Raw genomic sequence first — 14189 nt, 5'->3', positions numbered from 1 at the left:
AGCCTCTCCAGCCTGAAAATATCCTGTTTGTTCTGCCACATTCCTCCACTGCCTTGGTGCTATCATGTATTTGTAAGAGAAGAACTTGGCCCACAACTTCCTACTCTACCTTCTAGCACCTTCGGGACGAGGGAAAGGATAGCTCTTCTTTCACGTGTTGATCCAGAGGTCCTGGGAAGCTGCTATACAGCTCATATTCTTTAACAGGTTCTTAAATTATTGGTAGGCCAGCCTCATCCTACTGGAGGTGGTGGCAAGCACCATGGATGGTGATGTGAGAAGAATAAGCTTACAACGTGTTGTTGTGTGAAACAGATGCCATTCAGCCAGGAGTGGCTTATGCTCTGCTACTGAGGTTCAGATGGAGGAAGCATGGTCAGGTGTATGGAGTTCACACCACGGCATGATCTTCTGATGGACATGTGCTGTGGCCTGATATCTACCCCTGCCAGTGCAGTTCAGTGGGATATTTTAAAGTTCCTGTCACGGAATAGCACTTGGGAGAAACCGGACCAACAAAGGTGGCAAATATCAGCTAGAAGAATTATAAATGTTCTGGGCCTGGTTTTAGGGTACAGACATCAACTGGATTACTGACCCCCATTCTATACAGAGTGAAAGGCACATCAGGTGACAGGCATGTCCTCAGTGACTTCCAGCACCTTGGGTTGCATTTCTAAGGTGAAAAGGTTGCTGTTCCACCAGAGGTAATGGCATGAGACTTTATCAATGAGGCAGCTAAAGTAGACCATGCTTTTCTACCACTGCAGCAACTAGGCTTGGCAGTTAGACTGGTGAAGATCTCCCACAAGAACACAATGGAGAACCCTCCTGCCCAAAGCAAGGAGAATACCCAGCCCTTGCAGAGACATTCCCTCCATCCCATGAGGTTTAATGATGGGATTTTGAGCTGTTTCACTTGGAGGGAGAGAGAAGGGGGGTGAGGATCCTGCTGGCCAGCAGTGGTGGTGCCAGGGGTACCAACAGTGCTGTACACCAGCAAGTTCTGTAGCCAGAGCTGTGGTCCCCGTGGTACAGGGAAGCGCTCTGCCCCCTGGGTCCCCTTCCCTCCTTGAACAGGGCCCTCACTGATGAAGATGAGGTTGTAATCTGCCACGGCAAGGGTCAGCTCCATCTTCTTCCCAGAGCAATGAGTATTCAGCAGGTGGCACAGCTTGTTCCTCAGCATGACAGGTCTGAGGAGCCTGCAGATTTGTGTGAGCCCATGGTCCTTGTAGTGCCCAACAGCCTGTGGACTGGGACATTTCTGTCCCTTTCCTGCTAAATAAAGGTCCCCAGCCCAGCCAGTGCACCTTGCAGAGAGCAACGACTCTCCCCCTGATGCAAGGACAAGCATCAGAGGGAGTGGGGTAGCCCTTTGAGGATCAGAGGGGCCTCATGAACATCAAGCACCTCCTGAAGGTTGCTCTATGTAGCTGCGGATGTCCTCAGGGGCAGCAGGGAAAATTGTGGGGTGGGGTTAGGGGTGGAGGTGTTGGTGGTTGTGATAGTAAGCTGTGGCCTCACCCCGACAGGTACAGGGGTGGGCAATCAGGGGCAGGGCTGGGCACCCAGTGGTGGCAGCTCTGCCTGGTGAGCTCAGCCCCTGCAGTCTCTGTGCCAGCAGGTCTTTGTCATTTTCCCCAGCTGCTTAGGGATCTGTGGTGCTCTTTCTGGTGAGGACTTCTGAAGCCCTGCTGGTGGCTTTCTAGGATTGGGAACAGTTTCTCCCTCATTGGCCTGTACATCTGAAGGGAGCCAAGGCGTTCTTGGCAGCTGCACTGGGTCACTCGCATGGAAAAGAATGGATTGGTAAGGAAGTAGTCCCTCAGGTAGAGCCTGTCTCATCAAAGATAGTGGCCTGTCCCCCTGCCGGCCAAGGACCTTGAATTCAGTGCTGACTGGAGTGACCAAAGGTGCAAAGACAGGTGAACCATTCTGAGATCCCATAGCTTGGACCTTCACAGAGGAATGACAGCAACAGTCCCATTCTTCCCAGCTAGTTGTGGCCAGCCCTGCCCTCTTGGCGGTCTTTGAGGGTCCAGCCATGGCCTGAAGTGGCCTCCTCTGGGGATATGGAGGAGGTCTATCTTCTCTCAAGGGATGGGAAATGTTGGGCCCACAGGTATGCTCTCCATATCTGTCCACAAGGTCTGGAGAGGGTTTGGGTCTCCAGGCAATAATGCACAGAGGAAGGAGGCATGAGAGGTAACAATTTTTCCCTGTAAGAAGCCCTATCCCTTCCTGTGTGGGGTTCCCGCAGGTGGCGTGGGTATCTGCTTATGTTGTGACCACTTCCATCCTTCACTGTTTGGAGGGCTAATGACCCCCTCCTGGGCCAGAAAGCAGTCAATTCAGAAGTATCCCAGGCTCAGCAAGGGAAGCCCTGAATGTCCCCTGAGGAGCTGTGGATGTACAAGAAGATTCCTGATGTTGAATGATAAGGGACTCTGCAGCTCTCCATGCCATGTCCTGCCCCCACTGTCTGGATGGGGACTCTCCTCTGGCAGAGGGAGTTGTCCTTTGCAGCCCTGCAGGAGAGAGCTGATGGGAAATACCACCTTCTTCAGGGCAAACAAGGGGAAGATAATGAGGAGGGTAGCATTGGGAAGAGAGGTGAACAGACATTAGCATCACCTCTACACCCAGCACCTGGAGGGGCTTGAGGAGAATGAAGAGCCCTGAAGAGCCTCTCCCTGTGAGCCCTTTACCCATTGCCTCCCAAGGAGTGGCTTGTGTTGCCAGGAAGAAAATCTACTATGGCTTGGAGGTCATTGTCATGGCCTAGGGCATCACCGCCTCTGGAAAATCCCACACTTTGGTTTTTGGGGAGGGTGGTGAGAGGGAGGCAGCAGTCTCGGTGCCTCCTGGCTGACTCTGACCATTGCTGCTATTCCAAAACCAGATGCTGGATGGGGACTGTGGCTGAATGTGCGGTGGCTGTGGTAGAGAAGGATGTAGCCATGTGGTTGTATACTCTGGGGCTGCCAGAGTGATACCTCACAGCTGAGGGGGAGGACAGGTGAGGAGAGTGGAGCCTGGAACTGACAGACTGCCGCTGCCCCCGTGTGCTGGTGTTTTGAGCAGGCTCTTGTTCTGCTTCTTCCTCCGACTCATCCTGCTGGCTGGGGAATGGTAGTGGGCCCGGAGGTGCAGTGGTGGAGTCCCACCTTGGCCTGTTGACATCACCTTGGCAGCGGTGCTGCCCACCCCACAGAGAGGGACTGAGAGTGTCCCTGGGGTCAGGGACCTCCATTCCTCCATCTGTCCCAGCGTCTCCACACAGGCAGGGCCTGTGGTCTATGGTAATTTGTCTATGGTAATGCTTGGGAGAGGGTCCAGGAGTGTGCAGGGGGGCTGGAAGAGGGGAAGTGGCCCAGGCTGCATGGGGCAAGGTGTGCAGCAGGGCTGGCCCAGGGACAGGCAGGGGCAGGAAAACAGAAGATGAAAAATGTGTAGAGGTGCTGAGGAGGAAAAGGGAGCCTGTGAGGGCTATGGTGTGAATGGGAGAGCCTGGGGGAAAGGAAGGGTGGGGGACCATCTGTATGTGTTTTTCATATGTATAGTAACATCAGGGAGAGGAAGGAAAAGGGTAAAGAGCGGGAGTAAGGCCCCATGCTGTTCCCTCCCCAAGTCCCTTGGTGTATTGCAGAACCTGAGGACAGCAGGATGTGATGGAAGCGTGGCCCCTATTTCACCAGGTGGACATGGGGGACAGGCAGGGCCCTCAGAGCCCTTGGGCTCCTCCTTTGTGCAGGGTTATGTTCCAGCTGCAAGTGGGGATGGAGGTAGCAGCAGCAGCTGCGATGGCAGTAGTTCTGGAGGCAACAGTGGTAGTGACACCTTTCTCTTCCTGCTCCAGGGTGCAGGGAAGGGAGTTCAGGGAGAAAGGTGCATTGTGATCTGACGGTTGGCTCCTGGGGAGTATTGGGGATGGTTCTTCTTCCCCACTGGTAGAGGTGATACTACGGGACATACATGTCACAAGTAATGGTATTCTTATGCTCTAGGACAGTGCCCATGTGACATGCTGGCCACCGAGATTAAAATTTAAACACATATGGAGAGCAATATATGAAATTGCCTGCTGCATATTACTTCTGTAATGTTGGCTATAGGCCAGCAAAAAAAGGCTGCTACCTTGGTTCATATTGGCGTTTTCATAGTTGCTGTGCTGAATGAGGCCCCTGGAGACACATTCTCTGCACTTCAGAGAAGCAGTGAAGAATGAGGATAAACCCATTGCCGCTGTTCACACTGGCTGATACTTGTTCTGCAAATGAGACAGGGCTTTGAGATTTTTTTTTTAAATTGTGTTAATTGGATGTGTTTCATTTTGCAGTACCTCCTCAGCTTAAACGACATGAGTGCTTCTCAGAACAGAACTGTCTGTGTCTAACATTAGGCTCTCCGTTCATCTCCTTTTAGTTGCGAGGACATGGCATGCAGTAGCCTTTAGTATTGGTTTGAAGGTGTTTCCAGTCAAGAAGAAAAATATTGCTGTTGGAGCTTTGTTCATTAATTCTATTTCCTAAACAGCTCTAAAAAGGGACCCAGCTGCAGAAAGAGGCAGAATGGTCTGGAAAAAAATTTAGATTACCCAAATCCAAAGCAAAGATCCTGAGAACTGCCCATCTGATTCCTAATCTTACAGACATATCAGAGCTGTAGGTGTTTTCATTTTTGATCAAAAATTTCCAAGACATCTGTTTTGTGGAGACCAAGACATTTCGCTGCTTTGATGAGCACCAAATTTTTCAGCCCTACCTCATCCATGAAAACAGACTTTTTTCTGTTCATCTTCCACAAGTGATTCTGTTGGTAGGTGCCAACAGCAGCTAACTGATTACTATGTTTCCTCATGCAGTACAAGCTCAAATACTTAGACAATTATGTGAATAACTCTGATTGATTGATTTCTCAGCTTTACCTCGGAGAATTGGAATGCTTCCATTTGAGGTTCACCTCAGGGACAGTTCACCTGACAGAGGTTTATTCCTTTCCTTGATGTTGACCTTTTGGCTAGCTTTGAATGGCTCTCTGTAAAGCATGCAGGGAAGGAAAAGGTTTCTATGATTATGCTATCTATCCATCTGTCAGTTCTTCCCAGTAGCTTCAACTGCTTTTATTTTAACCACGTTTGACATGACATGATGATGTTGTGTTTGACAAAGATACTACACTCCCACGAGTGTCATGAAAATTGATATCAGGCAAAGAACAATTTAAAAACTGATCATAATTACTGCGATTACGTTTGTTGTTTTCTTAGTTGTTCAGGGAGAAGAAGGGAATGGAAAAGAATAATTGAATCATTTACTCTAAATATTGGTCTTTACCAACATTAACATTGGCTACCAATATCAAACGATAATGTTTCTACTGTTTCTGCTGGAAAGTAAAACTTGAGAAACAAAAGAAAGCTTGCTAACAGTGGATAATAGCGGTGCTGGAAATTCACTGTTTAATTAATCTGTTTCTTCTTATGTTAATTGGCATGACACATCAGAAAGCAATTGACACAAATACCTGTTTGGTATATGGTGTACATCTTCACCAGTATCATGTCAGGAAGGATAAAATAGAATTAAAGACTCTAAAACTGTATTAGTCTATTTAGTGTGGAACAAAATAAAAAGACAAATTAGAGAAGATGTTTAGCATCCAGCACAGAAGTTACAACAAAATAGATTATTAAAGGCTTCTGCATAGATGCAGATGCCTGATTCAAGCATGTACCTTGTTAAATGAACAAAATACAGGCACAGGTACCAAATATAATATCAATGAATACATGGTGGTAATAGGAATTGAGAAAATGTCAAGAGGAAACCCAAGGAGAATGGACTTGTTTAGATTAAGTAATAAGTAATTGAAAACAAGGTGAATTTCCTATGATCACAGAAATGCAAAGAAACTGAAAATATGTCCAACTAAGAAATTCTGTGTCTCCATGATGAACTAAAGTATGTGGCAAAATGAGCTACTGAATAGGAAAAAAGTAGTAATATTAGATCAGCAAGGTGGGACACAGTCATCCAGATTGCTTATTGGATTTTTCCAGTGCATTCATCAAAATGGTCATTATTTCATATTGCTTGGGAATGCTTAGTACACACATTTTCTAATTTCGGAGAGTCCAAAGTTATGATGCTCAAAAAAAAAAAAAAAGTGGGGAAAAGGGTATTCTCTTTCCCCCATCTTTTTTCCTCTTTAAATGTTTTTCATCTTTGTTATTTAGAAAGGCCCGACTTAAAAATAAGTCTTGATTTTTACCTTAACAGTTCTGTAACAGAAAGAGGGATGATATTTTTCCCTCAACGGCTTAGAGGACTTGAGTTGGAACATTACTTCAGTTGTGATGGAGACATCTTTTTCTAATGAGTGTTTGTCAGACTTTTAAAATCAAATTTGTGTTAAGAATACAAAGCAACCATGATCTGCAAACAGTATGGCTTAATGTATTGATTTATTTCAACTGCTTTGGTTTTATCTCACTGCTTCACGTAATTAGCTTCCTACTTGTTCTTCAGTCATCTACTGAGTCTTCCAGAGCAATGATGGGATTTATGATATTAAAAACCCCCCAAACAAATAATAATTTTTTTTTAAAAATCAAGACATCTTTAAAAAGTTCAATTAAAATGAAAGCCCTCTATATCCTTTCTATACACACCGTACAGAAACAATGACAAGGAAACCAGAAACTCAGTTATCTTTTAACTTTCATCATCTCATTTCAGAACATTTCAATGAGAAATTCAGTACCATGTGTTTGTAAAAATTCCACTTTAAAATTAGCTTTATGACCCACTTATGCTTTTAAATGCTTATCAGCTGTATATGGAGAGGAGCAAATACTATTCTGTAAGAGATGATTGATGGTAGAATTACAAATGGAATAGTCATGATGATTAGCAGAAGCTGGAATGGAAGATGGATAAGAGAAAAGAAATTATACTGGAGAAGAAATATACTATTACAAAAGAAAAAAAAGCATACTAACTCAAGGGAGAAAGAGGTTGACCAGAGGTTGGATAAAAACAATACTAAAATATGATGTACTGCTTTCAGTTCCTCTTTTCCCACTTCACTGTCCATACTTCTTTCTCATTTTCCATGTTTCTTTCCTTCCATCTGTCAGAGCAGAGTTTGATCTTTCATGTCTGTGGATTAATGTTGCTCTTGCTATTTCTAGCAGAAGAGAAAAAAACCCACTAACCTTTATCCAACTTTCAATAAGAGGAAGTAACATTGCCCCAGGCCCAATGCCAATTAGAACCCAGAGATTTCCTTTTCAACCACAGTGTGTGATGTTGTAACTCTTCAGCAGATATTATTGCATTTAAAAGCATTTAAAAAAAGAGTTATTTTTTCCCAACATATTTCGTTCTTTCTTAGTACCTGTGAAACTGTTTAGACCAAAATTTTTCAATAATTATTCAGTGTTTATGACTATAGTGCATGCAAGATCACATATTACTCATTCTCTTCCCTTGTCTAGGTAGATGAGATATTTTAACTGGAGAAAAACAGGAATAAATACATTTTATAGGCCTTTAGTTCTACTATTACAGAACAGGTGTGGACTTTGAGACAAGTAATTATTTGATGTTAATATTCTTCAACTATTTGATGCCACCATCTGCCAGAATAGTACTAAAATTTTCCACAGTCAGTGGGCTAGCAGAATTGAGAGCAAAGGTTGAGTGTCATTTGCCAAACTTGGGGGCTGTCAAGTCGCATGTGCTGAGCACCAGACTCCCTGAGGTTGGTCTCTCTCTCTTTGGCTGGGGGAGTCTTTGCAGTGCATTCACAGCCTGTTCTGCACTGTGTGCCAGGATGTCTATCTAGACTTACAGAAGGGCCATGGCTGTATCCTCAGAAACAGCTGACAGTACAGTAAAAAGACCTAGGGTAAGCAGAGATAAAACAGGCATGACACTGCTACCTGCGCTGAAGGCTTCTGTACAGCTGCCTTCTGCTCTGGAGTGGTGGCATGTCTCCTGCCTCTCCAGCATCACTGTCTTCATCAGCTCTGCAGCAGGAATGCTCCAGCCCTCCCATTCTAGTGTGAAGGGTTGCAGATGGGGGGAAAGAGCAGGGGCTGCCTCTACAGGAAGAGGCAACTGGATCCCAGCACGCAGGGGCAGGCTTCTGCTCTGCTCTAACTCCAGTTTCATCCTCCCACTGACTTCTGTTGATTCCTCAGCTCACCCTGATTACAGTCAACACCTCCACTCCTTCCCATACCTGCCCTGTCTAGATTTGCACTTCCTGGCAGTGCCCCTTTCCTCTCCCCTTTACCCCTTCCCTGTTCAAGGGAGACTGCTTACAGTATTTGATTCTAAGCCACAACCAAACCTTAAAGCTGATTGCCAGCTGGGACTGGCAATTGGGCTTTTCACAGGTCTATCAGGCACTTCCCTTTGCCAGAGATATTGCTAGCCCTAGAAGGTTTGCTTGGACTCCAAACCTAAGAGGTCTCCAGCCATGCTAGGAGTGGGCAACCCATGAGCAGGCCCGCTAAGGCCTTGCCCCTCTCGCTTGAATCCAAGCACACCCCAAACCTCCCTCTCTCACTTTGCCGAACTCAGGATGGCCAGTCCGATAGGTGGTAGTGCAGTCTGCCACAGCTTTACAAAGCAAAACAGAAAGAAAAGAAACTCCTGTCAAATGGGGAGGCCAAAAGGTAATCAAAGGTTGGGTAGAAGGTAGCAATGATGTGCCTAGGCTTTATGCAGTGATAAAAGAAGTGTTTGCTCAGGGTGGGCTAGTTGCAGCTCTACTCCCCAGCCAGAGGGAGTGAGGGGCCCGTCCCATCCAGACCTGCCATAACAGGATTTAGAGAAAGCCTTGGCAGCCCAGCCCTGGGAGCCTACTGAGGCCTGGGAGTGCAGATGTCTCCAGACCTGCTGGGAAGCTCTGGTGCACACCTTCAAGTGCCCTTATGAGCTAGCAGGGGTGAATCCAGCAGCCCAACAGAGGCAAGGCTGCTGCAGCTCCCTGTCCCCAGGCGCAACCAGTAGCCAGGCTGAGCTTGTATTCCCAGTATTCATACACATAAACAAGCATACGCAACACATATACCTACATATATGCCAGCCACACAGATCAGCACACACACACTCAGCACTCACACAAACAGCGCCAACAGTCTCATCCTGCTCCTGTCTCTGGTTGAGCACAATGGAGATCCACTATGTACAGCATGGATCCCTCCTGTAGCAGGGCTACTCAGTCTGCCCAGTAGCTGCTCCTGGATCCCAGTCTCCCCAGTTGCTGGCACCTGGACATAGTAGCCCCCAAGGCCACAGCCCCACTGCAGTTGCTGTTACAGACCCCTCACTCACAGACACACATGCACACACACACACACACAGATCTGTGACAGGTGGCTGGGACTCCCCTGATACTCTGGTAGCCAACTCACCCTGTGGTCTCACCCTCAGGGGCACACATCTGGCACCCAGATCACTTCACCTTCATTTTGGCTGGTGATCACACATGCATTCACACGCCCTCACTCGCTCCAGTTGATTTCACTCACTCCGATCTCTTTAGTTCCTGGCACTTTGACCTCCATCACAAAACTCATGCACCCAGAATAGAGCATCATTCATGCCAGAAAGTAGTTAGAAATGGAATTTAAGAAGAAGACAGGACAGACTGCACAGAACAAGTGCAGGGAATGGCTAGACAACCGTACTGATCAGCAACCTGTCTACGTGCTACCAGCCCCTTTTATCCCTTTATCTATTTTCTCACATTTGTTTGTCCCCAAATCACCTAGATTCGCCCCTTTCCCTGCCGTTGGTTCTTCCCCTAAACATCACAGAAATCTAGTGCAATCGCCAAATGCTCGTCTCCTGCATCCCATAATGGGTCCCATACCCCTAGGCAGTAACCGCCCCCCTCAGTTATGAAGTTTCTTCTGAAAGACACTCCCCCTGACTCATCTTGATGGGCTTTCCCCTGGGCCCTGGGGCTGAGGCTCTCCTGGGACAGCCCTGGGAGCAGCCCGGACAGGGTGTCCCTTCCTGTGCGTCCATAATTTGGATTCCCACCTGCCATTGTCCCTCTGTGCACCTCTGGGCATGTGGAGATGGGCCTTTGGTGGGCTGATGGCTCCTGTGATGGGACTGGGAGCAGCCCAGCAGGGTGCTGTTTGGGCTCCCCCCCTGCTGTTGTCTCTCTGTGCTCCTTTGTGGGTGTGCAGATGAGCTTTTATCACACAACCCAACATGATGCCCTGTGAAGGGGGATGCCTGCAGATGGGAGTCAAATGATCTGATAAGAATTTAGCACAAATTCAGCTCTACACTGATAGCTTATGAATTGATTGTGGTTAATAACAATCACAATTAGAAATAAATAATTGAGCTCACTAAGGCCAAATGCATGCATGTGCTTGTCAAGAAAATCAGTCAAGAGGATCACAACCTTGAAAGGTGGTCTTTGTCACGCTCATCATAGCCATGTCCTGCCTCCTCCTGAAGTCTGGCTCTGTCTGACCTCTGTGCTCACCTTTGTAGCATACAGTACAGGAACCTCCTTCTTCTTTTAAGTTCCCTGCAACTTTACTCAGCCTAGTCAGAGGCATATGGGGGATGCTATTAAAGCACTTGATTCTAATTATCCTGATGAACAGAAACATACTTCAAGTGTGAAGGGGTAAATAAGCTTTGGTTCTTTCAGAAAGAGAGATCTTCTTACACAGCAGAAGATGATGAGATGTGAAGGTGTGGTGGACACCAACTGAAATAGTATTTGCTTTCTGCTGGTTTTCATTTCACCATGTTTAGCCTTTTTAAGGAACCAAATAATTTTTTTGCATTTTGAATTCTAGCTGATGAGTGACTCTGGCTTCCCATCCATAGTGCCTACATGCCTCCTGCAGACCTGTGTAGGGCAGAGCACAGCATCTCATTTCTACCCGGGAAGTGCAGTGATGAACTAGTGTAAATGTGCCAGAGCTGCTAGAATGAGCAAGGGGATTTGCAGATGTCTGTGGAGAAGAAATTTGCTATAAAGAGTAAATAAAAAGCTAAAAGCTAATGAAAATAGAACCATTCGCAGTCAATGGCATGTATTTCAAATAGACTAGAGATTGCTGAATTGATCCCAGGAACAGATGATCATTTTGGGAGCTATATTCCTTGCCAGGTTCCAAAAGGCTCAGTTTTAAACACAGTGCAACCTTTTCCTCCACGACATGGAAGCAAATAACTTCTAACAGAATTTGAGGATGGCACAAAGGCTGAATGTTCAGTAAATAGCTATCTGGAGAGAGCAGTCACACAGAGCAGTCCTGGTTATTTGGCTGACTATTTAAAGTGTGCTACTTTGCATTTAGTTTCACTTTTATTACAATTTGATCTTATTTAATAACATTAAATTTTATCTTAATTAATTTTTATAATTTCTATTTTATGTTATTAATATTTAATTTTACTTGATCCTTTAAGTTGTATTAAAATGCATCTAAAATCAAATGGCACAGACTCTGCTTTTGAATGGGTGACAATCCCAGAAAGCTGAGCCAAGTGCACAGGGATCTGAGTGAACAAACAGCTGAATGTAAGAATCTACTGCGAGGTTATGGCACAATGGGTTAATGTGACGAGGAGCAGCAAGTAAGTTTTAACTTTATTAGCAGAATGGGTGAGAGCAGTCCTGCATTACTGTGTATGCTTTTATGTCCACATTTGAAAGAACTGAAAAATTTGAGATGTCTTTTAAAAAGAGACACAGATTTATTAAGGGGGCTGGAAAAATGCTCTACAGTAAGAAACCTAAAGATCTCAGTCTGTTTAGTTTGTCAAGAAGAAAAGTAAGTGTATGAATAACTTTCCTGAAATGTAATGGCAGGTATTAAAAAGGTCTTTAATCTTGCTGAGAATGGCAAAGCAAGGGCACCAGCAGCTCTAAGTTGATGTCAGACCAATTCAAATTATAAAGGAGAAATGCCTTTTTAAGTGATGATGGTTTAATATTGGAACAGAATATCAGAAGAATTGGTTCTTTCTCAGTCACACATCATGACTAGATGCTTTTTTTCTGGGGAGCTGTGCTTTAGCCAAGCATACATTGTGCTTGAGAAAAACACAAATCACGGGTCTTCATATGGAGGTAACTGTGTGAAATATAATATTTGATGATGTACAGGTGGTCTGATTAAAATAGGAAGGTCTGATTTAAGGCTATTGTGGCCTTAAACTCAGTGATTCTCCTGTATGCTGACCTGACTTGGCATAAGACTGCTAGAACAAATTGTAGTGGCATTTAGAAGCCTGACTAGATGTGTTCCCATAGGAAATGAGGTGATTGCAGTAGACTGGAAGGGACTGAAAGATGTGGACCAAATCAATATGGACAGCACCAGTTCACTGCATGGCAGCAGCTTCCATCGACCTTCCACTGAGGTGAGTGCCTGTCCCAGACCCACTTACCCAGGGGGATCAGAAAGTTTCAATTCTTTCTGAGTTGTTGTGCTTCATGGGCATCACCTGGGAGAGGACCAGAATGTCAGTGTGCATGCGAGGATCAGACTTCCATATCTGCGCAGTTTGGCTTGCATTGAATAGAGTTGAGTCACTCCCTTCAGAATATCCATAGTGAGTAAGAATTTGCAAATGAAAGTGACCACTCATGACTGGAGTGGAACAGAACATGAAAAAAACTGTGGCAGTTTTGACAAGTCTGCATTCCTTGAATAATGGATTAATTGAAATGTCCAACACTATGTCTGTCCCAGCTTCTGCACCACAGCCATAAAATCTTTTGAAGAAACACATTTGTCTCCATTTTGATTTTTAGGGATGTATTCACTAGTAGCTCACTGCCAATTGATTTACCATGCAGTATCTCAAGAGCTGGTTCATTTGCTGTTCTGAATTATTGCAGCTTCTGCAATCTTAGATACCTGAATTTTCAGATCTGTAAGGTTCAGGGTACGCAGTCATGATTAATAAAAAGATCAAAGTTATTTTAAACACATAATATTTGAGGAATCACAAATAATGTTCACAAATAACATTAACAAATAACATACAATTTGCAAAACCTTACAAAGTGCTAATGTATAGGTATTTTTATTTCCTTATTATACCTTGCTGGCTTGGAAGGTAACTCCAAGAAACTTGGAGTTTAATGGAATCCTGGCGGAAATTGTGGGGCCCAACCTTGTACAGAAAATTAATTTAAATCAAATGCAGATCTAAAAGTCAATGAGCATAAACTATACCTCAGTGAATGTTTTGATTTATGTGAGTGCATACCATAGGTGTAATTGATTAATCTAAATTTTCCTGAGTGTCCACATCCCAAAACCAAGACATTGAGATGTAAGTCCTCCCAGCTGAAGGAAATGCACTATGAATTGGTATTGTAATGGCTCATATGGGAAATGGATCTGGTTTGCAAGGGGAAAGTGGGTCAGAATGGACAAACTGAAAGACTACAAGAGAAGATAATTTCAGCAGAAAACAATTCTAACTTGCTGTATTATACTCAAAATACATAGGTAGTGTAGCTCCTCCTTGTGTTAGCCTCAAAGCAATGCAGCTCCCACACAGGTGCCAGCATTGCAACATTTAGCAAAGAGCTGTTAGAAGGGGAGTCTTATGAAAAGGCCTTTGCTTTTCTCTCTTTTACTCTCTATATCATCCTATTCGCTATTGAACCTTCAACCACCGTGATACCTACAGACACCACAATCAACAGCAGGGAATGAAACCAGCTTGAAAGACACAAGTTTTTTTAATACATCAGATGAAGCAGTGGCTGTTGATTATGGCAAACTACTAGAGAGATGCATGGCTGTTTGCGACTTGTTTGTTACACTAATGTGATGTCCTTCTTTGCTTTCTTTAGCAAACACGGACAGATTTCTCCTGGGATGGTATCAATGTGAGTATGTGCCACACCACTGTTCAAATTTCTAGCCATAGGAAGACCAGGATTTGTCTGCTGTTGGATACAGTGGAGACCAGAATGACTGAAAGTCTTTAGTGCCACTGAAATTCTGGGAATTGTCTAAGATTCAGAGGATGGTGATAAATTTTTGTTTGCCTCTGGGTCTTTTGCTGTCTGGCAGGTATTTAGATCTGCAGGTGGCTATTAAATTGCATTTATCCTCTTTGAGACAAATATATGTCATTACATATGTTCTCTTTTTGAGATTTCTG

General features: G+C 44.8%; 1 protein-coding gene across 1 annotated transcript in view; it reads left to right on the top strand.

Annotated features, from left to right (window-relative positions):
• FAM131B (family with sequence similarity 131 member B) overlaps positions 1-14189 on the top strand; it is a 31933-nt gene that overhangs the window by 11796 nt on the left and 5948 nt on the right. Inside the window, exons 2-3 of the mRNA XM_072850953.1 lie at positions 12316-12425; positions 13876-13911. Of these exons, the coding sequence (XP_072707054.1) occupies positions 12316-12425; positions 13876-13911 (146 nt within the window). The remainder of the gene's footprint in view (positions 1-12315; positions 12426-13875; positions 13912-14189) is intronic.

Source organism: Ciconia boyciana, chromosome 1 (assembly GCF_034638445.1).
Source record: "Ciconia boyciana chromosome 1, ASM3463844v1, whole genome shotgun sequence".
Classification (NCBI taxonomy): domain Eukaryota; kingdom Metazoa; phylum Chordata; class Aves; order Ciconiiformes; family Ciconiidae; genus Ciconia; species Ciconia boyciana.
Note: the sequence above shows the minus strand (reverse complement) of the source record. Positions and strands in the feature narration are given on the sequence as shown.